Consider the following 20,879-nt stretch of genomic DNA (forward strand, 5'->3'; position numbering starts at 1 on the left):
GCCGCCGCCGCCGCCGCCGCCTCCTTCCCTCCCCCCGCCCGCTTGCCCGGCCGGCGCCGGGCCCCGGATGCAAGAGGCCGGCGGAGGGACGTCATTGTTCCCCGACGGGCTGTAACAGTAGGCGGAGCGGGCCGGGCTGAGGCGGGGGCTGCGGCGAGGGGGACCCGGCAGCGCCGAGTCAAGCGGGGCCGAGCCAGGTAATGGGGCCGGGGGGAAGCGTCGGGCCTGGCGGCGGCCTGGCGGAGCCCGGCAGCGCCGCGTGCGTCTCCCTGCCTGGAAATCAATGGGCCGGGGGGGAGGGGCCGGCCCGGGAAAGGGAAGGGAAAGCGACCGGCGGGAGCAGCCGGCTCGGCTCAGCCCACCCCGCCCCGCCGGGGCGCCGGCCGGGCGCTCGGCCGCTGCCCTCCTGGCTGGCGGGCAGCCGGAGGGGGTGGGACCCCGGGCGGGGCGGGGCGCCGTCCCCAGCACGCGGCGGAGGGACCCAGCCCCGCCGCCGCCACCACCCCCTGGGCCGGCGGGACCGGCCCCTTCCCGGCGCGACGCGGGGTGGCGGTGCCCGGCGCGATGCCTCCGCTGCGCGCCCGCCGCCTCCGTCAGGGTCCCGCCGGTGCCCGCCTCTCCCTCCTCCTCCTGCCGGTGCAAGGACTCGGCGTTGCCTCCCCGCGTCCCGGTGCCGGCGGGAGGGTCGACCGGGAGCCCCTTGCCCCGAGTCCCGCGGTTGTTCCCCGCCGGGCCTGCCGCCTCCCGCTCCGAGGGTCCGGTGCGATTCGTCTCCCCTTGCGGCCGCCGCCTCCTCGCGCACCCCTCCCCGCCCCCCCGCCGGCGGTCCCCGCCCCCCCACCGCGTGCCCCACCGCGTGCCCCGCCGCGTTGCCATGGGCACGGAGTCGCCGTTGGGGCCATCCCAGTGGCGGTTCTGCCTCCGGACGACTCGCAGGGCGCTGACGCGGGCTCCGGCTCGGGCCCAGAAAGGTGAATCCGGGGCGGGGAGGGCGGGCGCTGAGGCGGCACAGCACGGCTCTGGGCCTGCCCCCAGCCGGGCGGGGAGCCGCGGGGCTTGCTGGTGGGGCCGCGGAGCTTGCTGGTGGGGCCGCGGAGCTTGCTGGTGGGGCCGCGGGGCTCGCTGGCGGGGCCGGAGCGCGGCGTCAGTTGAGGGGTGAGGCGAAGCGGAGGCTCCCTCAGAGCCGTTCCCCGGCCCTCCCTCGCCCGCTGTAGTCGGGGTCGGTTTTGTTTTGGGCGTGTGTTTGGCCGCTCCCGAGCGCGGACATGTTGCGGGCAGGCGGGCTGTGCCTGTCCGTGAAAGCCGCCTTTTACTGCCGGTGTCAAAACGTTTTCAGGAACCGAACCCCTTCAGAAAGGTGGGGCGCGAGGTGGCCGGGTCGGCGCCTTAAGCTTAGCACTGGTCGTAAAGCCCGGGGCGGCCCCTGGGGCTGCCCCCGGCGGCCCCGGCTCCCGAACGCGGCGGCGTCACAACAACCGGCCGCAACGGGCAGCTCCGGGGAGCAGGGACCGGGCACCGTCCGGCTGCGCCTCGCTCCGCCGCTGCCTTCCAGGGCAGGGTAAAGCCATCCTTAATTTCGCCTTTCCTGGCTTCTGGCTGGATTATTTTTTGATGAAGGTAAAACTAGCGCGGCGTGTGTGTGTTTGGAGTGTTTCTTCACTTCCTTTATTTTTTTTGCTTACCGTAGCGTTGCAGGGTGGAAGTGTAGTTTGTAATTTAGAGATTCAAACGTGCCTCGGCTTCGTATCTACGCTGTAGTAGTTTTCTATCGGTCCTTATTGCTACCTAGGTATTTTTGTGTGTGTAATTTTTTTACAATCGCTGCTGAAAATGTTTGTTTTGTAATGAGGTAAATGCATTATCACCTGGTTAACCATCTCCCTGGTTAAACGTAGCTTTGTGAATGGGATCTTGTATAAAATCTTCCTGAGCTGTGGCTTTGTATGCAAAGTGGAGACCAAATGTAAATATTTAGATCCAAGTCATAACTGATGCGTTTTGTGATGAGACTGATGAAAAAAATCTAAATAATGCTCCTGCAAAACTCCAAATGGGAGGAAAGTAACTATTTTATCTGTTTTACTTTTCAATATTACACTGGGAAAAGTCTATTAGGACATCCGCACAGGGAAATAACACTCAAGACACATGACAGTGTAAATTTATGTTCAGCAGTGGTATAGGAACAGAATCTGTATGTATGTTGAACAATGGGAGAGGAAGAAATGACAGTGTTTATAGTTTTTGTACTTCTTTGTCAGAGAGATGTTATGTTCAAATTAGGACTTTTATTGAGATATTTTGAAAAAGTGGTGCATTCTTACTAGTGTTGATATTTGCTGTTGTGTAGTGCTTGGTATCTGGTGATGTATCACTTGGTTGTCAAAAAATTAAAAAACGCATAAGGCTTACGTTGGTCAATATAACACTAAAGCTCTTTTGTGATAATATTCTTCAGTTTGCCTTTCACTACAGTCTTGATTCTGTTTTTTGTCCCACAAATATGTTTTAAATGCATTGTTGAAACGCTTTCCCTTTTAATTGGAAAAAGGAGATGCCACTGGTATCTGCAGTTTGAAGACAGGATCTTACTTGAAAATCACTGAGCCCAAGAACTGTCATCTTAGTCTTCCAAATGGACAAGGATGTCTTCATTTCTCAGTGAAATGAGAGAGAATTTTCCGCTTTTGTGTATTACCTTCTCAGAACTGGAAAATGTGTGTTGAGTGGATTTTAAATTGAAAATTTAAAGGGGAAAGGATCTAATTAAAGGCTTTGCACATTTCTTTTGTGGGACTAGAAGTTTACTGTGCTCTGTTTAATCTACCTTAAGTTTTATCAGTAGCAATCAAGTTGTGCCATAAATCTGAAACTGCTTTATGCTTTGTTCTCTCAGTTATTTCAGTATAACAAAGCAGCTTGTGCTTTAAACCCTCAGTTAAGTTTACAGTTTTTCTAAACTTAAAAAGATCCTAAGTGCTGTAGTAGGATAGTAGCAAAAATTTAAATACAGAAATTGATAATTGATTATGTAATTATTCAGCAGGTTACTATGCACACACAATTACACATATTTAAAGATGTATCATCTTGAAACCTAATCAGCATGTTAAAAAGGACTTAATGTCAGTTATTGCCTTTGTCCTTGAGGGCTGAGGGTTTGGTTTGCTTTCTCTTATGTTTGGCATTTCCTTTTTGAAGCTTATGTTCCTCTGTGGTTTTGCCAGTGAAAAATGTACACCTTTACATAAGTAGAACTGAAAAAGATGCTTTTTGGTTGATAGTAAGAGTTGTAAACGCGATAGGTGCAAAATATCACAAGTACTGCTGCCAAAATTGTATCCAAACAAATATTTCTTGGAAGGGCAGAAGAAACCCAGGTGGAAATAAATTTACAAGTATTTTCTTGCTCTCCTTTCCCAAGATTTGTCAGAGCTATCTCCCATCCTCTGTGTCTGAGGTGTGTGATTCCCAGGAGTGAAAAGATGGGCCAAACAGCTCCTCCTGGATCTTAACAGGCCAGAACTTGAATGTGCCACTGCTCACAGCTCCTTTTTTTTCTTTAAAAAAAGTCTTTATAACTGTAATGGATTAAAATCCCATGAAAGTGTAAGAAATGTCACCAGTCACCAGCTCTGCAGAAGTTAAAAGTAATATTGATACAGTTTTGATGGAAAATTTTGCTTTGTGTGTTTAGTTTTGGGTTGCAGGTTTTGGTTTTTAATCAGTCTTACTTAGTTCTTCAAGTTATTTCTTTGAGACTAAGTGACAGGATTTCTCCTATCCTTTTCTTTATGGAATGCTTCTTGACGTTCTTATGTCAACCAGAACTTTTGCCTCTGTTACAGATATGAACAATGACAATAGTTAAACAGAAATCTTCAAACTCTAAAAAATCATCGTCAAGACGATCAGACAAATCCAAGGCACCCCGTTCAAAAAAAATGACATCACGCGCTGCCAATCTGGGCCGGGTAGCACCTCCAGAAGATACGAACAAGGTCTCTGTAGACAAAGGACCCGGGAGTGCTATCTATTGCAGATCCTCTCAGAAATCTAAACCTTTTGGCCAAAGAGACCTAGGTAAGTGTGTCTTTTGTCCTGCCCCCTTTTTCTTAAAAACAAAAGTAGAAAATTCAGTTCTTGCTTGTTGCTCTGCTATAAAATGGGACTACAACAAAGACTTCAGCGGTAGGCTTCCATTTTGAGAATCCCCTAAGGCAACTGAAGGGACCTGTGTTGCAAAACTTAATTTTATCTATTTACAATCTATTTGTAACTTAGTTTTGATCTATTTACAATCAATTATGGGGAGCTTTTTATAATACACAGACTTACCCAGGTCTTTTCTGTTATGCAGAGAAAAGTACATTTTACCATTGCTATTCATGGCTTCCGTTATTCACAAGTCTTTGAATGATAACACTGCTCAGGAAGAGATCTGATGTCTATAGGGTTACCTTCTGTGCTAGCTACTTGCTTATTTTTCTGTCTTAGGTCTTATGTTTATTAGTATATAATTGTAAGTTTATGGTTTAAGTTACAATAAGGAAAAAATAATTGAATTAATAATCAGATTAAAGGCAATAGATGGCAATAGTTACCAAAATCAGAGTGGTAGTTTGTCTTGCATTAGAAGAATTAAAACAGCTGAATAAACTATTATCCAAAACAGTGTGTTGACCAGCAAATTCAGGTGGCAGTGTTAAAACTGTGCAACTTATGTGTTTGTGTTTGGAGTATAGCTGTTCTTCCAGGTGCTCCTGCAGAATGCTACTTTTAAAATATCCTTTTTAAAACAGAAACAATACATCTCTTCTAAAATAGAATTTTCTTGCAGTTGTTAATGACGGAATCGCCCCACCGCAAAGAATACTCTTTCCGCCAGAGAAAATCTGCATGGATTGGCAGCAGACTCAAAGCGTTGGAGTGGGCCTGCACAATCTTGGCAACACCTGTTTCCTCAATTCGACCCTGCAGTGTTTGACCTACACTCCACCTCTTGCCAATTATATGCTTTCCCTCGAACACACCCAGTCATGTGAGTACATTCTAACATTATTATAAATCTGTTGGACAGCTCTGAAGGTGAAAGAACAAGTGATCCTGTGACGAAAACTTAGTTGTCTTATTTTATCTGTAGAAGCTGACTTTGAATGTGATCTTAAAGGTCTCTTCCAACCTAGGAAAGTGGTTCTATGATTATATTAACAGGAGGCTCAGAATTGCATATAAAGTGCATTTGTTCGTGTAATGCACCATGATAAAACTTAAAAAAAAGAATAATTTCTTGCTTCATTTGAATAGTGAAGTGCCTTGTAAAGTAAGGTGTTCAAAGAACATTTGGCATTTGGGTTTCCTGCTGGTAGAAAGGTGGTAAAATTTAAGATGTTGGCATCATAGATTCTTAGTCTTTGCAGCCTAGATACTGCAACGCACTAATACTGCGATGACTGATACATTCACTGTTGACCCATTAAAAAAACCCCAACATCCTAGAAAGCACTACAAGCTAACTCTTATCAATTCAAATATAAATTTGTGTGGGACTGTATTAAAATTTAGACTGATTTTATTCAAAATAAAAGTTTGTGGTTTTTAAACCCTTGAATTTGTGTTCTTTGAATTTTGCTTTTATACTTTAATTTATTTAAGCCTAGGAGCCTCTTTTCGTATCCATATATGTGTATTTTTACAAAGGCACCTGTATGCTTTCTAGTCTGATGTCTTAGTATTTGTTCCTAGAAATTTAATTGTGTTTTCTTACCATATATAAAAATTATTTCAGTTAAGAATCCTGTTGAATAAAGGAGGGCAGAAATACTAATACATGCATTACTTATCTTTCCTTTCTCCCAGAGGATTCTTAGCTCTCTCATGCAGCTCACCTAACAGCAGTGTGCTGAAAATAACACACATTCTCTCTTAGTGCTGTATCATCAATGTCAATATTGTTTCCTCATGTCTTCTGCAGTCTGTGGAGTTCACATTCCTGTCAGCCTGCAAAAAAAAAAAGATATTGCAATAGTTACTTAGGTTTCTCATCAGAAAATGCAAGTTAATACAGACTTAATTGACATTTTTATTCTGTACAGTTCTGCATAATAAAATGTCACAACAGTGTTGGGATATTGACACCTTAGGAGAAGACTATGTAGTGTGGAGAGTGGACATTGTACCTATAACTTAAAGATTATTATTTTTTTTTATATTTTTCTTTATAGCAATGTATATTTAACTAGACTGGGATGCTTTCTTTTTTCACTCTTCAGGTCATGAAGAAGGTTTTTGTATGATGTGTACCATGGAGACTCACATTAACCAGGTCCTCTGCTCCTCTAACAGTGCCATCAAGCCGACATCTGTTATTAATGGCCTTAAAAGTAAGTCATTTCAGATGGTTTTATTTTTTGATATTTTTAAATTTTTCAATAATTATTTGATGCGTATAAATGATTTTGATACTTTAAAGAAGAGAGATTTTAGAAATATGAGGTTTCTTTCATTTTATATGAGATAAATATAATAACCTTCTTATTTATTAGGAATAGGAAAACATTTCCATTTTGGTAGTCAAGAGGATGCCCATGAATTCTTATGTTTCACCGTTGACGCTTTGCAGAAGGCATGCTTGAATGGAAGCACCAAGTAAGCATAAACAAATTAACTTCCAATGTTCTCTAGCCCCTCTTACACCTTTATTTACTATCATAAATTAAAATCTATGTCCTTGGTTTTCATAACTCTTCAAACAGTTTTGCTTTTTAACTTGGTGCCTTAAATCTTCTGAGGTCTGATTATAATTTATTTCCAGATTGGACAGATCATCTCAAGCCACTACACTTATTTATCAGATATTCGGAGGCTATCTAAGATCCCGAGGTACTTTTTAAAAATCTCACTGTGTTTTGAACTGGTCTGTGTCTTTTTGTCTGTCTGTAGTAAAGGAGTTTGTAGTTTGACTAAAGTAATATGTATTAATAATTTAAATTTCACATATTGCTAAGCATTTGTATTTTGATTCCAGTCAAGTGCTTGAACTGCAAAGCGGTTTCAGATACATATGAGCCATTCCTTGATATTACTTTGGATATAAAGGTAAGATGTTTTGTGAATATGGGTCAAGATGTGTAAAGACTTGTAGAGCTTTCTAAAATTAAGTAATTTTACTTGAAAACGTATACTGTTAAAACAAAAGAGCTTGGTGGTGCATGGGAGTGGATTAGACTTTGTTCTTCTGTGGAAGCCATGTAAATGGTCTCCATGTTGGCATTGTATTTAAGCTGGAATAATAATAATTGTATCTACACAAACAGTAATACTATCATACTTCTTGATTATTCTACTTTAATGTACATCTATTGTTAGACTGATTGTTCTCATTACTGATGCCAAAGCATATCACAGGTGCTTTCTGTGGCATTGCAAAATTTATTAATTCAAAGTAGAATCATCTTCAAATGAGGTAACTCTGTTTCTGCCTCCTTTTTCACAGTGTTTACTAGTTCACAGTAGGTCACTTAAGTATGAACTAGCAAGGTTCTCTTGTAACTACTAGTAAGTGTTCGAAATTTTGCATTTCCAGTGACTTAGTGCTCTACTTTCTTACTCATTCAGGCGGTTACATCTGTTACTAAAGCCTTAGAGCAGTTTGTGAAGCCAGAACAACTTGACGGCGAAAACAGCTATAAGTGCAGCAAGTAAGATTATTACTAATTACATCTTAATACAGGATATGAGTTTAATGTATTGCATGACTTAGAGCATAAATTATCTTTTGACTTCATGTAGAAATAATACAATGAGACACAGCTCTGTTGTTCTTTCATTTAGTTTTGTTTATATAACTAATACACTGAAATTATTCAAAGCTTAGAAAATAATACATTTGTATTGTAGTGAGTAATTTTTTTGTTTCTCTTTGAATATTTGGAAATATAAGAATTGTAGCTATTACCTCACGTTAGACTTTTATGCCTAATACTGTCTACACAGGGGCTTGTCGGTCTTCATAAGTGTGAATCTGCCCACTGAAATATTTAAATGGCCATAAGTAGCAGTGAGCTGAAGCACGGAGCTAAGGAAAACGATTTGGGGTGGGAAGCAACATCAGCTTCCTGAAGGTCCTAGCATTCACTGTGAAACAAAGTGAGATTGGGTCTCAGTGAATGTGAACAGACTAAGTGATAATTAATATTTGCAACCTCTGCCTGGCTCATTGAACAATGTCTTGCACAGTTCTTGAATTTTAAAACCTGTGGACTACCTTTGCCTGAAATGAGTCACCCTAAACTTAATCTATGCTTAGTGAAAACATATGAAATTACGATGTCCTATTGCTGGTCAATATGTAAAATGTTTCTACGTATGTAAGAGCATTGAACATTTGTATGAGAGATTTTGGCAGAACAAGTTGTTATTCAAACATAAACTGAGAAAAGCAAAAGCCGCCAGGCTCAGTTCTGTAACATTCCTGTCTGATCCTCCTAAATGAAAAATGCAATACCTGCTTTTTGTTTTGGAAAACTGTAAGTTAATTAGTACATTTGAATGCAGATACTGAATAAAGAGCATCCAATAGGCTATTACAATAATTTAATCCCAGGTTCATTATAGTCTGTGGATCCTAGCAAGCAACATGTAATATATGAAGGATTCTCATAGTTGACAGATCATGGTCGAGGAAGAGTAAGATAACTGTAATAAGCACTTCACATCTCAGTTGCATGATCCTTCATTAATGTGCAGTATGATCAGTTCAGTCACACATAAAACCAGAAGTTTCAGTCTTTGTGAGTTTAAAAAGAAAAGTTTAGCATATGTACGGTATCTTTTCCATTGCTGGTAAATTATTCTACTACTTTTAAGTTTTTCCTAATTGACGTTTTCCTTTTTTCGAATTTTTCTAATAAAGATTACTGCCTCAAAACTTTGTATCTAATTACAAGTTTCATAGAATTTTATAAAATGCCTTTTTTTTTTTTCTCTTTTGCTTATTCTGGGTGGATCTCTTTTTTGTTCATAGGCATTCTCCATCAGTTTGGAATTTTCTGTCTTGTATTTTGACATCAGATTTGGAAAGAGGCTATTTAATTCTTTCTATTTGTTAACTATCAACAGTATTTTTCCTAATGATGCAAACTGACATGTTGCAGTCTTTGTGCTCGTGGTTGAATTTCACAGCTTACTCTGTAGGTCTTACCTTTGAGTGTGCAATGCAACAAACAGTTAACAATTTTGTTTCAAAGATAGTTTCAGTGTCTTTCTACACAACCTCAGCACGTGAGAACTTAGTACTGTCCAATGTCTCCCTCCTGCAGAATGACTATTTCCTTCCAGTGAATTTTTTTATGTTGATAGATGATCCGTGTTGGAAATTACTTGCAGTTTCTAGTTCTGAGGATGGAGACTCTCTTGTTCCACTTCTAGTATTGGCATTGCTGCAGAAAGTTGAAAGAATGTATTCAGGACATGTGTTCAAAATAGCCACTTTAGTATAACAAGAAATACTACCTTGCCTCACATTCTGGTGATGCGCTCTAGTGAGAAATTCCTGGTCCTGCTTCACTTGGAGTTGTTGGGAAGCCTTACGTTTTCGGCATAACAAACATACATGTTCAGACATTTGTTTGGCTATCAAAAGATATGTTCTAAATCCTTTATTCTGTAGAGCTTATATCCTCTTATATCCTGCTATCTTCTATTAACAAACCTGAAATGCAGTGTATGGATTTATGAAAAGAAAAAACATATTATGCAAGTAAAGATTATGTGTGAGAGATGAAAACTTGTTTGACTTTTGGAGGGGGAAAAACATTTGTCTGTGCTTGTTTTTAAGGTGTAAAAAGATGGTTCCTGCATCAAAGAGATATACGATACATCGTTCTTCCAACGTTCTCACAATATCACTGAAAAGATTTGCAAATTTTACAGGTGGAAAGATCAACAAGGTATATTTACAGCTGTAATGCACTTTATCGGAATGGGAGATTTTCCAAAGATGAATACTTTTTTAAATGTTGTTAACGTTTGCAGGCGATAAGTATAGACTAATAACTATAGTCTGAGAAAAGTCAATATAACAACTGTGGCTTCTTCTTTCTTTTTTAATAACAATAAAGTTCCCGTGTGACCATAAGAATATACCTTACTCTTAAAGAGCTAATTCTGTAGAAGACAGTTCACTGCAGCTTAAATTATTAAATGTTGTTTATGAGAATAAGTATTTTTAAATTATATATTTCTTTTAAATATATTAAGATCATCCTAGGCTGTGTTTTTAGAGGTGTTTTTCTTGAGCTATTCCCTGAAGTATTTCAGGATAATTTTTGAATCTTCTTCGTTTGTGTTTAGGATGTAAAATATCCTGAATATTTGGATCTTCGAGCATATATGTCCCAGTCAATTGGAGAACCACTCATCTATGCTTTATATGCAGTTCTTGTACATAGTGGTTTCAACTGTAATGCTGGACACTATCTCTGCTTCATAAAGGTAGATATCAGCTTGATTTCTAACAGGGTAAAATCTGCTGACAAGTTAAAATGTTACTGGTAACCACTGTGTTTAGGGGAAGAGGTTGCATTGTATGTTTGGTTTGATTTGTTCTGGTATGTTTTGTTCTGTAGTGTTCTACCTGTGATGTCATCTGGAAAACATGCAATTCATCTAAAGATATTGTTGTCTTTACTTGCAGGCCGGTAATGGACTTTGGTATCGAATGAATGATGCCTCAGTAGAGCTTTCTGATATCAAAACAGTTCTCAATCAGCAAGCTTACGTACTTTTTTATATCAGGTAATAACAAATACTAAATGCGTTCCGAATATGTTACTTTCTTGTTATTGATATTTTTCTTCTTTTAAAGTGTTTTTCTTTCTGTCCTTGGAAAAGATTACTGTTTGTAGAATTCAGTTCTGTCTAACCTGAAATTCCCTATGTCATTTATTATCTTTCATTGCTTGGCCTTAAATTGCTGCACTTGTGTACGTTGCTCTATATCTGCTCTCTCTAGCTGGCTAATTTAGAAAAGAGGAGAAGTTAACGCCACAGATGGTGTAAGGATGAGTTATTGCTCTGAAAAGGATAGTCATTGTAGGAAGACCATTATCTAATTTTCAGTTTGTAGTCTTGGTTAAGTCTTCTGTACATGTCTTCTGTGTCATATAAACTGTTCCTATAAAATTATAGTATGGGGTTTAATCCAATAATAGGCTGAAAGAAAAGCTCTAAACTACGATCACTGCTCTTTTCCCAAGGCGCTATGATTTGACACTCGGAGACCGTGCTTTCTACTTACCAGCACCGTCTTATTCCCGTTCATTCCTTGGTCAGCGGGGGGCCAACAGTAAGCAGACTGGATTTATGGGACCACGACTGCCTCCTCATATGATTAAGGTAACTTGAGGGGGGCACCATGCTGATATTGTTTTTTGGTTTTGGTGTAGGTTTTGTTGTTGTTTTTTAGCATTTTTAGTTTTATTTTCCCTCCCACACTGCAGCTTTCTTCACAGCCCTCATGCTACAGCCAGCATTATTCAAACAGTGGCTAATCCTAAATTGTGCAGCCATGCTACTTCATTACTTAATACTTCCAACTCAGCTTTCTAAAGCACTGAGAACTACTCTTTTGAGACAATATAAGTAGTCAATTAATGCTTAAATAATTTTTTAGAAAACATAAAGCTTTCCCCACCCCCTGCATCAGTGTCACTTTAGCTGAGACAGTGAAAACAAACTGTCTTGTTCCTGAGTACCAGAACAATTATTCCAGTGTTTTCAGGGAATCTTTAAAGAGGAAAATAAATCTATTTGGGAATAGCTTTCAATGTTAAGATGTTTGGGTGGGTTTCAGAAATAATGCTCATTTGATACCAATATGCAGTAACCCAAAAGCAGGAATTGAACACTTGTTGGACTTAGATTTATCTTTGAAGGGGGGTATGTTTTCTTCTTAGGTGTTGAGGCAATTTATAGAAATATTTAGTAGGAGAATTTCATGTTTTAAAACTTTAGATGCTGTGTGTTTGCACATACCCATCTTGCAATCTCTTCTTTTTAAATACAGAACTCAAGTCGTTTAAATGGAAATGGACCCCTAAAAGAGGATGCAAATACTGTTGGTGTCACTCTAAAAAGGCCATCTTCAGCTCCACCAACAGCTTGTGTTCAAAACTGGGCAATTGCCAGGCCTTCAATTACAGACCCATCAAAAAACCAGAAGATCACTATCAGTATTCACAACAAATTGCCTGCCCGTCAGACTGTGTCACAACCTGCCTGTCCTAGTGCTGCGGAGGATGAGGATCTAAGCAAGCCTGTTCCTTCATCCACATTTACAAATTCTACTGCAGCAGAGTCTACCTCAAATGCATCTACAATGTCATTTGCTATTAATGTTTCCAAACAGGAAGTTCCTGATGAAATTTTTGTTGAGCCAGCAGTGAATGGAAATCCTAAACTCAGCTCTGATAACACTGTCCCTTACGGTGCAGAATCTTCAGGAAGATCTGAGGAGTCGAAGGGCTTGTTTAAAAAGAATTGCAACATAATATCTGCTAATGGAATTTTGCTTGGAAAGGTGGTCCATACATTGCAGAATTCCCATTCTCCCTGTCAGAATGCTGAAGAAGAAAGATCCCAACATGAGCTGCCAAAAAATGATTCACTAAATGGTGCTATTAGTTTAGATAATGAATCTAAAGAAAATGGACTGAAACTTGATGATTCCACTTGCCAACTCCAACCTGTTAAACCTTCTGAGATTTTCTTTTCTAAAACAAATGGATTGTTTGAACCAGTGAGTTATGTTTGTTCCATCTAGAATTTCTCACCTATGATGTATTTGGTATTCAGAAACATTGTAATGTTCCTAATTCATGTGAAATACCGAGAAAACAGCAGAAATTTCATCATAAAACTTTGTGCTATTATCCCATTAGAATTTGCAGGGCTGAGCTGACATATGAGAACATGTCAACTTAAGAGAAGTTCAGCTGTGATAATATTCATAAGTTTTGTAAATATGTTTGGGGGCGGTGAGTGGGGTGATGTGTAAAATAGGGATAGCACATATAACTTAAAGTGATCATGTTTAACATCTAATGTAGAAATTTTGCAAACAGTAGTTTTCTACTAAAGATAGTATTTTTTCTGTTTATTTCTGTTTTTCTGTTAACTTTCTGTTAACTTCTATGTTTTAATTGTAGATGCCTGTAGCTTTGTCACCAATTCCTCAAGAAATAATCTTAGAATCTCTCGCATACAGCCAGCTGAACAGCTTGTCAGAGGAAATAAGGTAAAATGAGTACACTCAGATTAAAACCAGATTTCATAACCAGATTTCGTACAGGTTTATCATTGTTTTACCTGTCTGCTAATACTATTTAATAGAAAGATTTAAATCAGTACAGAGAATTCCACAATGTACATCTAGTGTTGCAAACATCAGCACTGAGCATATATTATTCTGATATTAAATGCAGGGAGATGCCTTTTGGAAAACTCTGGTTTCTTCATAGAATGTTTTTGTATTTTTTCCATTGTCTGGAATACTTTTCTATTCCTCTTTCCCTTTTTTTCCATCCTAGGATGTGTGAATGTAAGTTCCCACCATCTGCTCTCCCATGTGGGGGAGAGAGGGAAATCCATGTGTTTACTGTTTTTCTAGTTGGGGGGAGAGCAAATATAGTGGTTTTGCCTATTGATGTGATTCAGAGCAGCAAGTACAGGGAGACAGATGTGTTGGGTGTGGGGTTTTTAATGCAGTACTTGCAGAACCAAGAGAAGAAAAACCTCCTCTGGGAGCTGAGGAAGGTGTAAGAATAGGTTTCTAAAGAGAATGTCTTTCAGAGTTTTGCAGTAGCCACCAGATTTTTTAATTAAGGGGATTTTACTCCTAACATTCATCTTTTAGATGGACTTTTTCAAGTGAAAAATGTGGTTTTATTTTGTGCAGTGTCCCTGGACCTCAGAAATCTGAGAATGATGCTCTTATGGAAACTGTAGTGATGGAAGCACTGTTTGCCTATGAAGAATCCAGGAAGCTTCCTTCCAACTTTAGCTGTGAGGTTGAGAATCTTTTTACTCAATCAGATTCTGAAACCATTTCTACCAAAGAAGAAGTTGCTGAAAGTATTATAACAAAAGCTGATAATGCGCAACTCAATATCAATGGGCAGCACAAGGTCAGGAAAAAATCCTTGGACACTGAAGATGAATTCCTTGGGCAGTGTGACTATGAAGATGGTAGAGACAAAGACAAACCAAGAAGATCAAAAGAACCTGAACTCATTTCAAAAGAAAATCCTTTGTACATCAAAGGGTCTCCTGAGAGCGGAGAGAAATTAGGGCAAACTTCCTCTTTAAAGTGTGACATTGAATGTAGACTTGCATCTCTAGATATTACCGATGAATGCCAAGATCCAATGGACACTTCTGATGACTATGTAGCAGTACCACCTGTTAATGACTCTTCTATTACAAAGCTGGATAAAGTTTTGGAGAGTCAATTTTCTAGAGAAGATGAGGGACTGAATAATAAAAAATGTGAAGAAGATAAACATAGGAAAAAACATAAGAAAAGAATATATGACTCTAAAAAAACTGACAAAGAGCACTACCGAAGGAGGAGAGAAAACTCGGACACTGAAGAGAAGGAGAAGCAAACCAGAAGCAAACCAGATGATTATTCCCACAAGAGCAGACGCTCTCGCAGTGTGGAAACAAACAAGCAAAATCGTCATAAGCAGGAATATTGCAATGAAAGCAAGTACAGATCTTCCCATAATGACAGAAACAGTCCAAATAATGGCAAAAGCTCAGGAAAATATTCTCGTTATCGATCCCGAAGCAGAGAAAGAACAGAACAAGACAGGAATAGGTATTATTATTCCAAAGGAGAGAGAACTTGGAGCAGAGAAAGATACTATCAAGATGAACCACGGAGATGGGAAAAATGCAGATACTACAATGATTATTATTCTGCTCATGGAACAAGAGATGGTAGAGAGAGAAGGTCCTCTCATTGTGATAAAGACTTTGACAAATCAAGTCAAGCTTACAATAACAGGTCACATAAGGATTATCATTGCAAAAGCAGATGGTCTCACAATGCACTCTCTAGAGAGGAAGACGGACATCACTTTAGCAGCCACAGAGCAAGCTTACATCATTGTTCAGTACCTCAGCAGCTGTCTGAAAAATATTCTCGTGAAAGGCATGCACTTCCACCTGTATCAACCCATTCAAATTTCGAGGACTCTTCCCGGAACAATGAAAAACTAAGAAGTCTCAAAAGAAAATATACCCACACAGAAGGAAGCGGAAGCGGAAGTGAAAGCGGAAGCGGAAGCGAAAGCGAAATAGAAAAGAAATGCCGAAAGATAGATGACCAAAGAATGAAAAAATATAAGAAGGTCAAGAAGAAAAAGAAGTCCAAAGATAAACATCGAGAGAAGGATTACATGTAAGCGAGGATTCCTGCATAATCAGCAATTTTTTCCTAATTCTTTTCTGGGTGTTTCTCATGTTTGCCTTTTTTTCATTGTTTCCAAGTTATTTATATAGAATAATCTGGCTGGGGGTCAGGTCATAGGAAAGATAAGGCTGAATTGTTTTAGAACACTAGATCTGGACCACATAGTTAGAATCGCATCTGCACACCGTTCTTGATTAGATTGCAACAATTTTTTTGTTTAATTCCACATATTCCACAACTAGCCCCTGTTAATGATTTGTGTACAAACCAGGACCTATTGTCCTTCAGTCTGAGGGCTTAAGTTTGCTGCATCTAAAATAAGTTAGATGGGCAGAAGTTCCCACAAAATAGCTGACATGCTGCAAGTCATCACCTGTGGTAAAATAAATAACGTTTCATATATGCATCAAGTGCCACATCTGTTTTTCTATTTTTAACTTGCATGTTTCCTCAGACCTTGTGATTTGGATTTCTCTATGCTCCGCTCCGACAATGACAATCGCAAACATAAGAAAAAGAAGAAGAAGAAGAAACACGACAGGAAACTGAAAGGCTTCTTGGAATATTTAGATGATCGTTTCCAGAAGAAAACACGGGAGAAGGGGGAAGAATCCTGTCCTCCAGGTGGCTATTTATGTGAGCAATACAGAAACCAGGGCAGTAAGCAACCCTACAAGGATGGTGCAGGTGAAAGCAAGAAATACAGCTGCATCACATCCGAGTATGTTAAAGGTAAGGGACCACAGAATGTTTGCAGGACTGCTTTTTATTCACATAGACGTTGTTATTTAAAACAATCTTTAAATGCTTGTGTGATGAAATCTCTGCTTTCTATCGTGGCTCCCAAACAGCCTGCATTAATATAAAAAAAAGTTGATAGTTTTTTTTTTTTTTCCTATTTTTAAATGACTGCTAGGAAAGAAAGTCTGAAATAAAACTGCGAAGGGGTTGAAGGGCAAGTGATTTTAATTTGGTCTGATGGTTAAGTGGTGAACAAGTGGGAGAGATGCAAGATGCCTTATTAAATTCAGTCCAGCTAACTAGGAAAAAAAAACCTTGGGCAGCTATATCTTGAAAAAGAATCTAGTACATAGACAGGAGGTTCAGTAGCCAGGATGGAAGATGGTGACATGAGCCTTCCAGGTTGTTAGTAATATTGTAGTGAAGCACCATCTTCCTAAAAAAGACTGCCAGAGTAATTGATTTAAATAACATACTATGTTCAGCTGTTTCATAACATACAAACAGTGCTGCCTGCTTATTCAAAGTAACATAAGTTGGTGACAATACTGAAATACTGTGGTTTCAGATGTAGATCTGCCTTCAAAGCACAGTTGTTAGTCCTCCAGAGGACGCTTTGCAATTTAATACCTGGAGAGTATGTTCGATTCCTGCTATTGTTTTATTTACCTCTGGTGTTTTTCTGTTAGTATAGGCTTAAAAATACAGAGAAGTGGAATGATGAAACAGCTCTTTCCCAATTTTTAATATTTAAAAAGTCAGTTTGGTGCTGCTTATAAAAACTAAATACAAGCTTGAGTGCCTGACTGAATTTACACAACTCTGCTGTTGCTTGTCATAGCCCTGACTTGGGCTCTCAGTACATACTGTGTTTTAAGTTAATTAGCTCTAGAATTATACAATGAAGAAGATTGCACACTGGAACAAATTCAACATCTAAAATCAAATTTGACATTTCCCATTAAACTTTTCTGAACAGAAGTGTTTATTATAAAAATAAAACCTTCATAAATGCCCATTATCTGACATAAAGACAGTCCTGGTTACTCAGATATTTTAATAAACAAACAACACCCTCAACCACCTATTTTACTCTTATAGATAAGTAATCCCTGAAGAAGAGAGCTCCCTGTCCAAAAGCAAGGGGTTTTTTCCAAATTTTCTACATTTTATATGTACCCACAATTTAAGAATTGGGTTAATAGTGACAATCCTGTTCATTAATAGCCTGGTGTTGAAAATGTCATTCTGGCATAAAAACCAGAAGAATTGCATTACAGCTGAATGCATTTCACAATTTGGAGAAGTTGAATCTTAGAATAGATTTTAATTTCCAAAAATTTCATGTGGTTTCCCCGTTGAAGTTAATTGCCAGTCAGTAGATTCTTGCACTGAAAAGTTTGCTTAAGGCGAAGAGGAAAGTGCATTTGTGGAAAAACAATTATTGTATTTTAGGACATAGACAACCAAAAGTTTTATTCTAAAAATACAGTATGGAGGGAAAGCTGAAGGTTCACACATTCTTCTTGTAAAACTTAATATGATATTTATCTCTTTAACAAGGAGAATTTAAGAAGGAGGACTGAATTGAGGTCTTTCAAATACTATTGTTGTAAAAATATACTTTTTTTTATGACACTAATGTCAAAATAATCCTTATTGCACTAAAACTGTGTCTATTCTAGCTGATAGATCAGGAACCAGAAGAAAATGCATCTGCTCTAATACTGGTTTGGCTTTAGTGAATTCTCCAGCCAGCAGATGGCAAACTTGTTTTTTTTTTCTAAACCAGTCAAAAGTATAGTAAGAAAGTAAATGTCTTGCATCTCATTACACAGGTCAGGGGCATTAAGATTACCAGGCTATGTGGGTGAAAGATGTTCTTTGTTAAATATGATGACAGTACCCCACTTTGGTACACTGATTGCAACACAAGAGGGATATGAGGGCTGTGAAAAGCAATTTTTTAAGTCTTGAGAATTTTAGTATTTCATCAAGTCCATGGATGTTAATTAGCTTCATCTTGTGGAAGGTCAATCTTTTTTAAAAAAATGGGGTCTCAAGTAGGCTTTTCTGAATGATGGAATCTAATCTCAAAAAAGGCCACTTCAGCACTGTCTTTTTAGATTGTTGAACCTCTCAAAGCCAGGGACAGACTAGGAACAACTGAGAAAGAATTGTTAGGTTGTGCCTTTTCACCAGGACTCATGTTACTTTGAATAAATTCCTAAGGATTAAAATGGGAGAAAGAGCAGCTTTAAAGCAGTTAATTTTCTATACTCCTATATGTTCTCTCCAGCAAGTTTCTGAAGGCTTGTGTTTGTAAGATTTGGTCAGCTTGACCACAAGATTGTTAGTAAAACAAGGATGCTGTCTAGGCAAAACTTCAACAAAATTTAATTTACCTCAGGTCTACCATTTGCTATTAAAGCAGGTAGCTTTGTCCTAACACTCTGTAGAGTTCACCAACGTTAGCGTAGAACTGAAATGCAGTCAGTTTAATTGTGAGGAAGCCACCTTCTCGAGTCAGCTGGATCCTGTAGTGACAGAGCAGATGGAGCTGTGGGCGGGTTTGAGACTTCTCTTTCAGAAATCAAACCACTGAGACATAGTTTTATGTTGAATGTCACGACAGGGAGTGACATTGCTTCCTTTTGTCTTTCAGCTGTGGAGCTTACTGGTGGAAGCCTTCACTACTCAAACTAAACCTACCATCAAACCCGACAACTTTTTACCATCAAACCCGACATTACCAATATTGACCATCAAACCCGACATTACCAATATTGACCATCAAACCCGACATTACCAATATTGACCATCAAACCCGACATTACCAATATTGACCATCAAACCCGACATTACCAATATTGACCATCAAACCCGACATTACCAATATTGACCATCAAACCCGACATCACCAATATTGACCATCAAACCCGACATCACCAATATTGACCATCAAACCCGACATCACCAATATTGACCATCAAAACCTATTATCGAAACAATTACCATCAAGACAAAATTCAGTCATAAGTGGTGCTTAACATTTCTCTACAGAATTTTACCATGAAAGAACTTTTTTTAGTTTTTAACTTGAGACTTTCTTTTTTAAAATATACTTCTAATCCAAAAGGGTGGAAACTTTTTACAACTGCTGAACATTGTAAATTACCACATAAATATCTCACTCATGTGAGGTAATGCCCTGGAATAGACCATCTCAAATGCTGCTTAATTACAGACTCAGGTTGACTTTATGTTATTCATGTAATGTTACTCCAAGTTAGACATCTGGTGCAAGAGCGACCAGGACTTATAAAAATTGCAACTGACAGTCTGTATATTTAATTTAAAGACTTATTTAAAATTTCACAAGCTCTCAAACAACTAGAGCTTTGCAAGAGCGTCATCTTTTTTCCGTGATGTCTGACACTAGAAACTAATTTACTTCACATTTGAGTTATATTCAAGATCTGAAGAAAATCTGCTGGTTTTCAACATTGTGAAACAACGAATATGCAGTTCTGAATGTATCTCTCAAGACTATTTGTAAACTCTTCCATATGTTTTTATTACATTTTCTTAATATACTGTCACTTGTCTTAAGTCTCAGTTGTCTGTTTTGTCTCTCTAAAGTGTCTAGTTACAGACAAATTCATACTGTGATTTTTATTTTTATTATTAAATGCTATCAAACTGTGATGCACTTATTATTCACTGGTCCTGCATCAGGAGATGAGTGGGGAACCTGTATTAAATACAGTTCATCTGAATAATCTGTCTGGTTTATACAAGCTGTGTTGTTCAGAGATGTCTAAAGTTTGATCTTTGTTTTTTTAAAGATAAAAAGCACTTGCCCCACTGTAAATATATAGCATGTAAAATTTATATAGTATATAAATACAGCAAAGTTAAAATGGATTTTTACTTGAGTTTTACTTGAGTTATTTAACATGCAATATGTCATGTGAATTGACAGCTTTCAGAGTGTGTTTGATACTCAAGAAATCAGATCTTCCTTTCAGTGGTAGGTGAGAAGATGCTGTCGGTGTGACCCAGAGAAGATAAGTAACTTGGGACTTCAGCTGCCTAGACAAGAATGCAGAAGGCTTTCTCCTTTGAAGTTAAAAGCTTCCAAAACCAGGCAACAGGTTGGAAGCTCAGCAGTAGCTTTTTACTGTGTGTGACACTAAAAAAAGAAAGGAGCAAAGTTAATGTTTTACTAAATACTTAAAGTAATATTTTGGTACATGGAGAACACCATAAAGCCAAACCATAAGTGTACGTAAGTGTACATAATGTTCCTATGGCAACAGTTATGTGAAGTTACATAAAGTAACATGACAAACAAACCACATACCGTTCCTGTATCTGGCTTTTTTTTCCTCTTTTGTCCTCTAGCTCCAAGATTTGGTGTCTTGTCTTTTGTCTGATGAGTAATTCTGACATAAATGTATAAAAGTTGAAGTGTTGACTGCTGTACCTCAGAAGCAACAACTGCCTGAAGTAGATAACAAGCAGTAACTGGAGGGAGGGCAGTTCCTGACAGCTTCAGACAGAGCTATGGAGAAAGCAAACTGGGCAACTGCAGCAGCATTAGCTATTACTAATTGGGGGGGGTCTAATTAATCTACTTGAGGAGCAGAGATCTGAT

General features: G+C 39.1%; 1 protein-coding gene across 2 annotated transcripts; it reads left to right on the plus strand.

Annotated features, from left to right (window-relative positions):
• Positions 1-166: 166 nt before the first annotated feature.
• USP42 (ubiquitin specific peptidase 42) lies at positions 167-20,146 on the plus strand. 2 transcript variants are annotated; one of them, XM_074841073.1, is made up of 17 exons: positions 167-197; positions 3,849-4,083; positions 4,841-5,041; positions 6,273-6,383; positions 6,546-6,648; positions 6,815-6,882; positions 7,028-7,098; positions 7,618-7,700; positions 9,839-9,950; positions 10,354-10,494; positions 10,697-10,797; positions 11,259-11,397; positions 12,068-12,799; positions 13,209-13,297; positions 13,958-15,466; positions 15,933-16,210; positions 18,885-20,146. In XM_074841073.1, the coding sequence occupies exons 2-17, from the start codon at positions 3,858-3,860 to the stop codon at positions 18,923-18,925; spliced, it is 4,005 nt and encodes a 1,334-aa protein (XP_074697174.1). In that variant the 5' UTR covers positions 167-197; positions 3,849-3,857; the 3' UTR covers positions 18,926-20,146. The 2 variants fall into 2 exon arrangements, with proteins under 2 accessions (XP_074697174.1, XP_074697172.1); XM_074841071.1 differs by lacking the exon at positions 167-197 and adding an exon at positions 1,379-1,617.
• The last annotated feature ends 733 nt before the right edge of the window (positions 20,147-20,879 follow it).

This window comes from Strix aluco, chromosome 15, assembly GCF_031877795.1.
Source record: "Strix aluco isolate bStrAlu1 chromosome 15, bStrAlu1.hap1, whole genome shotgun sequence".
NCBI classification, from domain to species: Eukaryota; Metazoa; Chordata; class Aves; order Strigiformes; family Strigidae; genus Strix; species Strix aluco.

Excerpts from the sequence above, each read along its gene's own strand:
- USP42 (XM_074841073.1), top strand. The coding sequence starts at position 3,858 with ATGACAATAGTTAAACAGAAATCTTCAAACTCTAAAAAATCATCGTCA. Across the intron at positions 4,084-4,840 it reads TTTTGGCCAAAGAGACCTAG|TTGTTAATGACGGAATCGCC; the intron begins GTAAGTGTGTCT and ends ATTTTCTTGCAG. Across the intron at positions 12,800-13,208 it reads CAAATGGATTGTTTGAACCA|ATGCCTGTAGCTTTGTCACC; the intron begins GTGAGTTATGTT and ends TTTTAATTGTAG.